Source organism: Glycine soja, chromosome 9 (assembly GCF_004193775.1).
Source record: "Glycine soja cultivar W05 chromosome 9, ASM419377v2, whole genome shotgun sequence".
In the NCBI taxonomy this organism is placed as follows: domain Eukaryota; kingdom Viridiplantae; phylum Streptophyta; class Magnoliopsida; order Fabales; family Fabaceae; genus Glycine; species Glycine soja.
Genome location: NC_041010.1, coordinates 11,962,168 through 11,974,830, shown reverse-complemented (window position 1 = coordinate 11,974,830; position 12,663 = coordinate 11,962,168). Strand labels below are relative to the sequence as shown.

The window sequence follows — 12,663 nt, the reverse complement described above, 5'->3', positions numbered from 1 at the left end:
ATCAACGACACATAAATTTTAACTAAAACATATTTATATTTATATTGTAACTAAAAAATTATATTATAATTTTATCCAATTTTACTAATTTCCATTATTTATATATATTTCTAATTTTTTTTTAAAAAAATTAAAAATTTAAATAAAATGAAGGAAAAACCACGTTGAGAATTCGGATTTCGAGCACCCGAATTCTCAACGTTAAAATGCACATCTTTATATATATATATATATATATATATATATATATATATATATATATATATATATATGGGAAAATTTTCTACCCTTCATCCTCACCTCCGCAGCAAGGGGAAAAGGCAAACAATGAGCGTTTTGCAAGGGAAGCGCAAGCGCCAAGTCTTGTTGGCATCGACGCAGTCATCGTCAATGAACAACGAGGAGCGCGCCGTGTACACGATCATTCGCGAGAGGAAGGAGATGGGGATATGGCAAGGAGACATCAAACGAGAGAAAAACATTCACATTCCCGATAGTCTGCTGAAGAAAACCCTAAAGATGCTCATCACCAAGAACCTCATCAAGGAGGTCGTCAACGTCCACAACAAGTCCAAGAAGCTTTTGATGGCGACCGACTTCGAACCCTCCAAGGAGATCAGCGGCGGAGAGTGGTACACCGACGGCAAATTCGACACCGAATTCATCGGTGCTCTGTCTGATGCTTGCTTGAGCAACATCCGCCGACGGAAAGTCGCGACGTGCGACGGGATCGTCGGGTGGATTAGGAAGGTGGGGAGTGATGTGTTCCCTGGTGGAGTTAGTAAAGGGCAGGTGGAGCAGATTTTGAAGAATTTGGTTATGGAGAATAAGGTTCAGGAGGTGACTAGTACTGGATTTGGGGATTTTGAGTCTGTTCCTGTTGGTGAAGTTTGTTATAGATTGGTGAAGAAGGGTGCTGGTGGTGTTGGTGCCATGGCTTCTATTCCTTGTGGGGTTTGTCCTAGGATTCATTCTTGTACACCTGATGGTGTTATCTCCCCTATGACTTGTCAATATTATCAGAAATGGTTGGACTTTTAAATGTGTCCCGTTTCCAATCCAAGTCCTTTTTTTTTCGTTTTGGATTTTACATATGGCAGTTTTTTTTAGTTTTGAGCTTCATCTTATATATTGTTTTTTTTTTTTTTGGATTTTTCATTTGGCACTTTCTAGTCTTGATTGATTTTTTTTTTCATGTGATGCTTGAGAGTTGATTGGTTTTCCTTCTGCATTAAAGTGAAAGCTTTTTGGTGTGAATTCTCCACGTTACTTGTTAATGAGAAATTAAAAGCAAGTGGGAGAACAACTCCAAGGGCTGAAATCTTGATGTCAGAAAAAGAATGGCATCAACATTTTGATATGTTTAAGCAAATGTGACAAGGATCAAGGTATGCTTTTCTGTTGTCTGATTTTAGTACCTTGTAGCACCTTTGTTGCACAAGGTGAAATGCTTAGATCAGACAATGGAGAAAGGGTTTAATTATATTTTGTTAGTTTGTGTTTTTGTATGGTATTATTCTACTATTGTCAGGCTAGATTTTCCTAAGCTAAAAAAAAGCTCATATTTGGCATTATTTTTCTACTGGTTATGGTGGAGTGTCCAGAGGAGATTGGCAAGCTTCCATATGCTGCCTGAGGCCAAGCAAGGGCATTGGAGGTTTCACTGAAATGTTGATATCCAAGCTATACCTTTGTCCTTTACTATGTATCTGTGGAGTGTGCCCATACAGTATACGGGCTAGGGTAGTGCTCATTTGTCACTGTACCATACCTTTTCAATTGTTTTGATGTTATTATATGGCTTTTGGTAGCATAAATAAATGTTGAAGCTTGACACCATATGAGCACCACTTGAAACCAATTAGTCCTATCTGTCATTACATGAAATTGCGAGCTAGAATTGCTGATAAAGCAGTTATTAATGGAATTTTGTTGGACATTGCATACAATGTGAATCTTCATGCCAAAAGAGCAATGGATGTGTGTTTTTATGAGCAGTTTTGAAGTGGGGTACTGTTTTTGTGACATCAAGTTTCTTGGTTAATTGGTCACTATCAAATTTTTCCAATTTGTGTTTTAGTGGCAGAATTAGACTCACAAATGGTTTTTTGCTTATTAATGTAGTATATATGAAAGGCTGTATGATTCTGAGTCAGAACTTTGTAATTAGCAGATACTCACTAAAAAAGTATTTATAAATGTTTCTGTTTTACTGTGAGAATCAATCTCCGAAAAACAAAAGGAACAGCACTAGAATACTAGCATACTCGAGTTGTTAATTTTTATTGGATGTCAAATAGCTATTCAACCAATTACTGAAGCTATCAGTTTCAATACTTGAAATTATCTGATTAACTATTCGTTCTAAGGTGATTAATTAGGCAATTGATTGATAGGGGTGTACTATTATTCAATATAAACCAATCACCAAAAAAATTATTCAGTATAAACCTTAAGATTATTAAGGTGAAACTTAAATTCTGGTTAGAGAAAAGCCCTAAGACAAAATAACAATGGTTCCTACTTAAAAATGTATTAATGCATTATGTGGAGACAAACACAGGAATCAAATTTGTCTTTTAGTTAGTTGCCAAAGGAAGCTTGTCTCTTACGTTGACATGCCCAACCCAATCAGCAGCAGCAACACTTTACATTTGATAGGAGGTAGTGTGATGCACATACACCTTTGATATATGGGCAAGAATGTTTCTGTTGGTTATCTGCATTAATATTTTAATAAGAGGGTGAAGTTGACATGACTTGAATCCGTGAGGCACAACATAAACGAAGAAGGGTTTTAATCAAACACATCAACCATAGTCCATTACCTTCTTCCCTTGCTGAAGAACCAGTGAGTGAGTTTGAGGGTTTAAGCTCCAATGGAAGACAACATGGTGATGGACACTTCTCCCACTCCCAGTTACTTCGACCCTCACAACCTCTCTTCCAGACAGCAGTTCCGCAGATATAGGTACCATATTCCACTCTTTCCATTCAAACCATTCTCAATTTCAATTTAGAACTCTTATTATCCAATTTTTAACTTCAATCTTCCTCACTTACATATTAACAATCATTGCATGTTTTACTGTTACGTTGGAGGTACCAGGCTTTTGTGCATTTAGTTTTATGTTTGCGCCAATCAACCAGGGTTTAAGTTCCTCAATTTGAAAATAATATTAGGGGAAACCAAAAATTCAAATCAGGAGCTTGTGTTTAGTTTTTTTGCAAATCTGAATGGTTGAAATAGTTTTAGGTTCTGTTGTTTTTGTCTTTGGCAGTTTGGGAAAACAAAACAGTGAGGTTAGGGTTGAAGGATTTGGTAGAGAGAAGCTTATAATGCCTCTCTGGTACTTGAATGAGATAGAGGTGGTAGGGAGAACGATTCTGATAGTAGCATTGGTTGACTTCTTGATATGAAGCTGCCAAATTCCCCTAAGACCCGACATCATTTGCTTCTTGGATGAATTCTATGTCAATGGTATCTTCCCGAAGGGTGGTAACACCTCTTTTATAGCTCTAATCCCCAAGCTGAAAGATCCTCAATCGCTCAATGATTACAGACCTATCTCATTAATAGGCTGTGTCTATAAAATAGTGGCCAAGTTGTTAGCAAACCGGTTGAAGAAGGTGTTACCGGACATCATTGATGAGAGACAATCCGCTTTTTTAAGGGGAAGACACTTACTGCATAGTGTTTTGATAGCTAACGAAGTAGTGGAGGAGGCAAAAAGGAGTCAAAAATCATGCTTAGCGTTTAAAGTAGATTATGAAAAAACGTATGATTCCGTCTCATGGAAGTTCCTAGCACATATGATGAGATGTTTAGGGTTTTGCAATAAATGGATTCAATGGGTCATGGGCTGTCTACAATCAGCATCGATCTCCATTTTGGTTAATGGTAGCCCTATCAAAGAATTTGCCCCTCAAAGAGGTCTTAGGCAAGGGGATTCTCTAGCCCCTCTACTATTCAATATTGCTGCTGAAGGTCTAACAGGCTTGATGAGAGAAGCAGTGGATAAAAAACGCTTTAACAACTTTCTAGTGGGCAAGAATAAGGAGCCAATTAGTATATTACAATATGCGGATGATACCATTTTCTTTGGGGAGGCTACAATGCAGAACATGAAGGCTATAAAAACCATCATCAGATGCTTTGAATTATCATCAGGGCTCAAAATTAATTTTGCGAAGAGTCGATTTGGGGCGATTGGCAAATTTGAAGAGTGGAAGAGGGAGGCTGCCGAGCTCCTAAACTGCAGTATGCTGCCCTTACCATTTCCCTACCTTGGTATCCCAATTGGGGCAAATCCAAGGAGTAGTGTGGTATGGAATCCTATCATTAGGAAGTGTGAGGCAAAATCAGCTACATGGAAACACAAACATATATCCTTCGGTGGGAGAGTCACCCTCATTAATGCAGTTTTAACTTCACTTCCAATCTATCTCTTTTCTTTTTTCAGGGTACCTAATAGAGTGGTGGACAAGCTCGTAAACATTCAGCGCAGGTTCTTGTGGGGTGGAGGAAGGGATCAAAGGAAGATTGCGTGGGTTAATTGGGAAACAGTGTGTCTCCCAAAAGATAAAGGGGGGCTCGATATTAAAGACCTACAAACATTTAATTATGCGCTGCTCAGCAAGTGGAGGTGGCAATTATTTAAGAACCAAGGGGAGATGTGGTCTAGAATACTAATCTCTAAATATGGCAGATGGAGATCCCTTGATGAAGAAAGAAGAAGCAGCTATCATTCACCATGGTGGAAGGATCTTATGTCCATCAACCAACAGCAGGACTCAATTGCACTCAGGAGGCAGATAAATTGGAGCGTGGGATGTAGAGACAAGTTCAGATTTTGGGAAGATACTTGGGCAGGCAATGACAAAACACTAATGGCAAAATACCCTAGGTTGTACCAGGTCTCAAATCATCAACACTAGACCATCAACTGTATGGATGGTGATGCAAGCTCCATTGGAGCTTGTAGGCCTAGGATCTTCTTCATCAATGGATTCCTTTGCTTCTTGGAAGATAAATGGCAGCGGAATGGAGAAGGAAGAGAGAGAGGAGACGCCACTTCAAGGAGAAGATGAGTCTAGAAGAAGCTCACCACCATAGGAGGCCATGGATAAGAGCTTGGAGGAAGAAGGAGATGAATGAAGGGAGAGGGAGAGAAGAGCACGAAATTTTGTGCTCAAAAGGAGCTCTGAAATCTGAAGTTAATATTCAAATGATCAAAGTTGAAAAAAATACACACACATGACCTCTATTTATAGCCTAAGTGTCACACAAAATTGGAGGGAAATTCAAATTTCACTTGAATTTGAAATTGAATTTGTGGAGCCAAACTTTGGAGCCAAAATTTCACTAATTATGATTAGTGAATTTTAGTTATGGTTCAGCCCACTAATCCAAGATCAATTCCAAGATTCTCCACTAAGTGTGCTTAGGTGTCATGAGGCATGAAAAGCATGAAGGACATGCACAAAGTGTGACTATATGATGTGGCAATGGGGTGTAGTAAGCAAATGCTCACCTCCCCCTCTAAAATTTAATTGGATTGGGCTTCTACCAATTCAATTAAATTTATTTCCAGCCACACACATCAAATATCCACTTAGTGCATGTGAAATTACAAAACTACCCCTAATACAAAAACTAGTCTAGGTGCCCAAAAATACAAGGGCTGAAAAATCCTATATTTCTAGGGTACCCTACCTACAATATGGAGCCCTATATACAAGGACCAAATATAATGACATCCTAGTCTAATATGTACAAAGATAATTGGACCCAACCTTGGCCCATGGGCTCAGAAATCTACCCTAAGGTTCATGAGAACCCTAGGGCCTTCTTCAGCAGCTCTAGCCCAATCTTCTTGGAGCCTCTTGCTCATGGTTCTAGTGATTGGTCCCTTCCTAGGGAGGATTGCATCAGATGGGCATAATGATGTTGGATGGGAATGGAACTTTAGTTGGATGAGACCCTTTTTTCGAAAACGAGATTGCTATGGCGGCTGATTTCATAGAAGAGATAGAGCAGCTAACGATTCATCAAAATACTGTAGATTCATGGAAATGGAAGGCTGTCCCGAGCGGCAATTTTACAGCAAAATCAGCGTATTAGCTACTGATGTCTGAAAGTAGGAAGGGAAATGAAGATCGGACCTTCGTGGATCTTTGGAAGCTTAAGATTCCATCCAAGGCAGCAGTGTTTGCTTGGAGACTCATTAGAGATCGATTACCAACTAGAACAAACCTGAGAAGTAGATAAGTGGAGTTAAATGACCTAAGGTGCCCTCTATGCAACACCTCTGAGGAGACTACAACACATCTATTTTTCAACTGCAACAAAACTCTCCCTCTATGGTGGGAGTCTCTGCAATGGATAAACACAAGGGGTGTATTCCCACAAAATCCCAAGGATCATTTTCTGCAACATGTAAGTGGGTCTGTTGCTGGAACTAAAGCAACAAGATGGCAATGTTGGTGGGTAGCGCTAACATGGACCATTTGGAAGCATCGAAATGGGGTGATTTTTGCTAATCAAACTTTCAAAGGAAGTAAAGTGATGGAAGATGCGATTTTTCTATTATGGACATGGCTAAAACTTTTGGAGAAGGGTTTCACCCTGCATTTCAATCATTGGTCCTCTCATCTCACAGTAGCATTTTGTAATTAGGAAAGGAGGGTAGCTGTAGTATTATAAGTAATTAGTGCTGCGTAATAGTTTTCTTTCCTCGGGTTCAACTAGTTCTTATTACATGTATCTTGGCATTCTGAACCAGTTGTTAATCCAATCCTTTTATGTATCTACAGTACCTTTGGTACTCATTTATATATATGATGCTTACTTTTGCTGAGCAAAAAAAAAAATAAAAAAAAATTCTCCTACATTTGTTGTGGTTGCATTACTTGAGTTATCGTGTTGTCATTTTGTGTATGGTAGAGGGTTGGTGTATTAGATGTTATATGAAACCATCAAAATTCTTTTGTGATGTGATCCTTACTAGAAGCGGATCGCTTGATACAAGCTACAAAGTTTTGGATGATGCCACTTCTGGAGAGGGAAGATAAGTCAGGGTAGACGCCACAAGGATTACCTTGATAAGTCCGAGATTGGTTCAACGAGAAATCCAGAAAGAAGTTCTCACAAATTTTTTATCAAATGCCCAAAAGTTCCCTATTGAAAACGAAATCCATACATATAGAGTATCTAAACGAAAAGATAGAAATAGACATGGGCCTTTAAAACAGTTTGAGCCAAAATTACAACGAAAACAAATTATAAATAAAAAATTAGAACATATTTAGCATGGGCCTTCAAATTAGTGTGGGCCTTCAACAACAATTAATATTCTTAGTAGTGCCTCTAGGTCTTCATTCTTCTCCACTTGGGCCTTCTTAAGTATGCCTGTTACCATTTGTTGAAGGGTATCCACTGACCGGTTGGTCCTACACCTGGTCATAAGTCCCTGTATTTGGACAATTTTAGGTTTCTCATCATTTTGGAATATAGTGTACATTATATAAAGTATACAAATTTTCAGAATAGCAGCTATCTCGCTATGGCAATTTCGGGGCTGGCCGCTATCCGGGATTTAAAACACTGTTTTTGGATTGAGAGAACTTGGTGGTTTTTTCTGTTACTTCAAATTTGCATTTTTTTAAAAGTCACTTTTTTGCTTGGATGTTGTTGCATTTTGTAAATTTTTGTGTCAATTTTCTATATTGAAATTTTTGCAAGAAGAGGCACTCAACTTCAGGTGCTTCAATCCAACACGACAACTTGGCTTCCAAGATAAGTGAAATTGGGATGTTATATGATGGCCAAAGGATCCATAGTCCACCTAATGTGGCACTTGTTCTTCAAAATATTAAACAAGAGGTTAAGAGTCTTGATGTTGATTACTTGGAAGAGAAGACACCATATTCCACAAGAAGGAAATTGTTTGCTGATATTCATGGAGTCCCTAGGTGGATGCTAGTTTTGACTCTGTATGCTACTCTTTAAAGGCTTATAAGACAGAGGGTGACTAATTGGGAGATGGTGCAGAAACAATCTTTACTTTATTTGCATCTCTGCTTGATTCTTCTTTGCAAGGTAATGCAAGCATGTTCATTTATATACCCCACTACCCGGAAAGATTTATTTTATAAATCATTTTTCCCAATTTTGTAAATGTGGATACAGAATTATCTCTTTGAGAGAAAAATTCAAGTCCCACATTGGCGGGAAAAATTAAAGGAGAGATGAGTGAAGAGGAAAACAGTGGAGAGAGAAACAGTGGGTGGGAGAGAGTTAGGAATAGAAGGGAGAGGAGAGAGAGAACCAAAGCGAGACAGAGAGAGGGTACATGTCTGAGTATCGCCGGAAATAGGAAAGGATATCAACAAAGCTACATGCGAGAGAATTGGAGAGACCATAAGGATGTAACGTCTTTCTACTTCACTTGGTTCCCTGATGATGCAACTGAAGAAGATTTATGGTAACATTTCAAAAAAGCGGGTGATGTAAGGGAGATTTTCATCTCCAAGAAAAGAAATAGGAATGGTAGGAAGTATGGCTTTGTCAGATTCAAAGGGGTGGAGGACAAACGCCAATTAGAGAGGAAGTTGGACTCGTCTTCGGTGGGCTAAAGATGTATGCTAACCTTCCAAAATTTGGAAGAGTTAGGGATCGAAAATCACATCAAGATGTAGAGGGGCGATCATATATTAAGCAAGGGGAGAAGGAAAATAGAGATGCATACCTGCAAATGAAGCAAGGAGTATCATTGGATATGAAGCGAGGCTCGTACGCTGATGTTATTCTAGGAATAAACTACGAGCAGAACAGGGGAATTCAGCAAACAAGGAAGGCAACAGGTCACAATCATCGGTGCACCTGGATATCCCTCTGACAGGACAAAAATGGCTAAAAGAAGCATGGGTAGGGAGATTAAAAAACTTGTCTAGGTTTGACAGCGTAGAAGACGACATCCTCTGGGATTTTGATGATAACAAATCACCGAAATACATCGAAGATGACATGATCTTGCTCCTGGGCCTCACTGACGACAAAGCAAGGCAACTGATGGATGATGAAAATGAAGATGGGACTACGATGTTCCACACCTTGGAAAAATGGAATCCAGGGATGCGACCAGGTCATCGGTTGACATGGGTGCATTGTTGGGGAATACCTCTAATAGCTTGGGACATGCAGCAAATGAAGAAGATGGTGCTGGTATCGGGGACTTGGTGGAAGTCGACGATGACATGGAGGAACCACGAAAGCTAGATATCGGGGACATGAAGCAAATGAAGAAGATGGTGGCTTGTATCGGGGACTTGGTGGAAGTCGACGATGACGTGGAGGAACTACAAAAGCTAGATATGGCAAGGATCTTATTAAAGACATCGTGAAAGCCGTTAATCCAACATACTTTTAATGTACACATCCAAGGGGAGATATTTTAAGTGCACATAACGGAGGAAAGCGGCATCTCATCAAAGACATGCAAGTGCTGGTGTAACATGGATTATAGCTCATTGGAAGAAATTCACTTTGAAGAGAGTGATGTTGCTTCACCGAGGTGGTCAATGGCGGCGACGATGGAGAGCGCTCATGAGAGGCACGCCGAGATGGAGGGTCAAGAGGAGACAAACGACAACGTCACCATCCCATTGGAAACGATGGTCAACCACAGACCGCTGGCAATTGAAGGCCAAAACCAGGCGACAAATGCCAACCCAACCAGTCCGTCAAAAATGGTGGAAAACCATCGAGCGCTGGGAGAGGAAGCCTAAAACCAGGCACCGAGATCTGCTGGATGCGATGACCACGTCGACATGGCGGACAAACACGTTGACCACTGGGTTTGCGTGTCAGACCAAGGAAAAGTCAGCACTGACAGCACCAATGCTACCAAACACAAAATTGCAGGCTTGCGTTGCGACACAACTGACACCAACCAAGGGACCGTGCACCAAAGAAAGGATAAGCAGACTTTGGGGATTTGTACCTCGGATGGAAGGAGAGAGAATAGGCATGAGAAAGGAAAGTGGGAGGCAGAAAAGACTGTTAGGGTGATGGGGAAGGGTGCTTTAAGTTCAGAAAAGCCACGTGACCAAGAGGCAAGAGATACACTTGGGCCTATTTCTGCTATTCACACCCCCGACAAGTTAATAGACCAAAATACCAATAGCCCATCATCAAGTAAGGTAGGCCAAAATAACTCTTACAGATTGTTTTACAGAAAATGTAGGTGCAGAAAGCAATATGCTACCTTCCCAAAAGATGCTATGGGCCAACAAGTAACACCAACACCACCCAATATGCAGGGGAGTGAACACATGCCAGAAAGGGACCGTGAACAAAAGGATCATTACCTCTCATCACAACAACCAACACTTGAGGAAGTACTTCTGGTCAACAACAAGATTCAAGAGGCAGAGAAATTATGGGAGATGACAAAAGAATTAAGGGTTACAGGAGGGCACGTTCAGAGGAATAACTTGTAGCAAATAATAATTGACATGGAAGATAGAGACATCAAAGAGGCTGCGAGATTGGGAAGCAAGAAAAGGACCCCATGAACATTATCTCATATACTGTAAGAGGGTTAGGAAGGGGGGTCAAGTGGCCAACAGTTAGAAGGTTGGTCAATAAACAACATGTAGACATACTGTGTATCCAAGAAACAAAAAAGGAAGTCATTGAAAGAGTCATGTGTCAAGCTCTATGGGGAGATTCTGATGTTAGGTGGGAAGCTCTGCCTTCTGTTAATTCCTCAAGTGGCATTCTGTGTATTTGGGGTGAAAAATCATTCAAGTTGGAAAGGAAGATTACTGGAGCTGGCTATATTATGTTGGTGGGGAAGTGGCAGCATGAGGCACAAACACTTAACATTATCAACATTTATTCACTGTGATATCCAAAGCAAAAGAGTGTTATGGGATAATATAAAGCAATTGAAAAGTCAGAATATTGAGGGATTATGGTGCATATTGGGGGACTTTAATAACATTAGGACCTCCGAAGAGAGAGTCGGAGCTTGTAACAAGGGGATGAAGGTAAGCAATTCTAGGGAGTTTAAAGAATGGATTGCAGATTTGGAGGTGGAAGAAGCGCCATGGGTTGGGAGAAAGTTCACATGGATCAGGCCAAATGGAACAGCCAGGAGTAAATTGGATAGATTTATGGTATCCCTAGAGTGACTTACAAAATGGCCGGGCACATCTCAATACACACTGGATAGGAACTTCTCGGACCATTGTCCATTATTGCTTAGATCCAAATATGTTGATTGGGGCCCAAAACCTTTCAGAATCCTTGCTTGCTGGTTATCTGACAACTCTTTTAAGAAAATTGTACATGAGAGTTGGACATCTAACCAGCACAGAGGATGGGGAGGCTTTGTGCTAAAAGAAAAAATTAAATCCCTTAAAGACAGGATCAAGGTGTGGAACAAAGATCAGTTTGGAGATACCCTCAGGAAGTATAAGAGGATTGAGGAAGACTTAAACAAGATGGAAGAGGAATCAGATGACAGACAACTAACTGATCAACAGTTGCTAGCCAAAAAGAAATTGCAGCAGGACTTATGGGAAGCAGCTCAGGCACATGAGTCACTGTTGAGACAGAAGGCGAGATCTAGGTGGATTAAAGAAGGGGATTGTAATTCTAGATATTTTCAACTCATGATCAATGCAAGTCGTAGAAATAATTGCCTAAAAGAAGTGATGATTGATGGGTCATGGATCGAAGACCTGACATCAGTTAAGGAGGAAGTCAGGAGGTTCTTTTTGTAGTGTTTCCAAGAATCTGATTATGACAGACCTAGATTCGATGGTTTATGGTTTCAAACCATTGGAAGCCATCATAAGGACATGTTGGTGGAGCGTTTTCAGGAGGAGGAGGTTAAAAAGGCTATGTAGAATTGTGGGAGTGATAAAAGCCCGGGACTTGATGGACTTAATTTCAAATTCATCAAGCAATTTTGGCATGTTATTAAACCTGATTTTCTTCGGTTTCTGGATGAATTTTATGCCAATGGAATCTTTCCAAAGTGATCTAATGTATCTTTCATAGCATTGATCCCTAAAGTAGTGGATCCGCAAATGTTGAATGAGTTCAGACCTATATCATTGATAGGTTGTACATACAAGATAATGGCTAAAATCTTGGCCAATAGATTGAAGAAGGTCATGCCTTTCATTATTCATGAGAGGCAATCAGCATTTATAGAATGAAGACATATGCTACACAACATGGTGACTGCAAATGAGGTTGTTAAAGAAGGCAAACGATGCCAAAATCCATGCATTTTATTCAAGGTTGATTATGAGAAGGCATATGATTTTGTGTCTTGGGAGTTTCTCACTTATATGATGAGTAGGATGGGCTTTTGCAGCAAATGGATTCAATGGATTGAGGGGTGTCTAAAATCAGCATCTGTTTCAATTTTGGTGAATGGTAGTCCCTCATCTGAGTTCCTACCTCAAAAAGGACTATGGCAAGGTGAGCCTCTATCACCTCTTCTCTATAACATTGTGGCAGAGGCACTTAATGGCCTCATGTCACAAGCTTTGGAGAAGAGGCTATATAAGGGATTTTTAGTTGGCATAAATAAGGTGGAAGTTAGTATCCTTCAGTATGCGGATGACATGATCTTCTTTGGG

The 12,663-nt window shown here is 40.0% G+C and overlaps 1 protein-coding gene across 1 annotated transcript; it reads left to right on the top strand.

The window, feature by feature from the left end:
- Positions 1–276: 276 nt before the first annotated feature.
- Positions 277–1,360, top strand: LOC114425815 (probable DNA-directed RNA polymerase III subunit RPC6). The gene has a single exon (XM_028392781.1). The coding sequence runs from the start codon at positions 328–330 to the stop codon at positions 1,039–1,041; it is 714 nt and encodes a 237-aa protein (XP_028248582.1). The 5' UTR covers positions 277–327; the 3' UTR covers positions 1,042–1,360.
- The last annotated feature ends 11,303 nt before the right edge of the window (positions 1,361–12,663 follow it).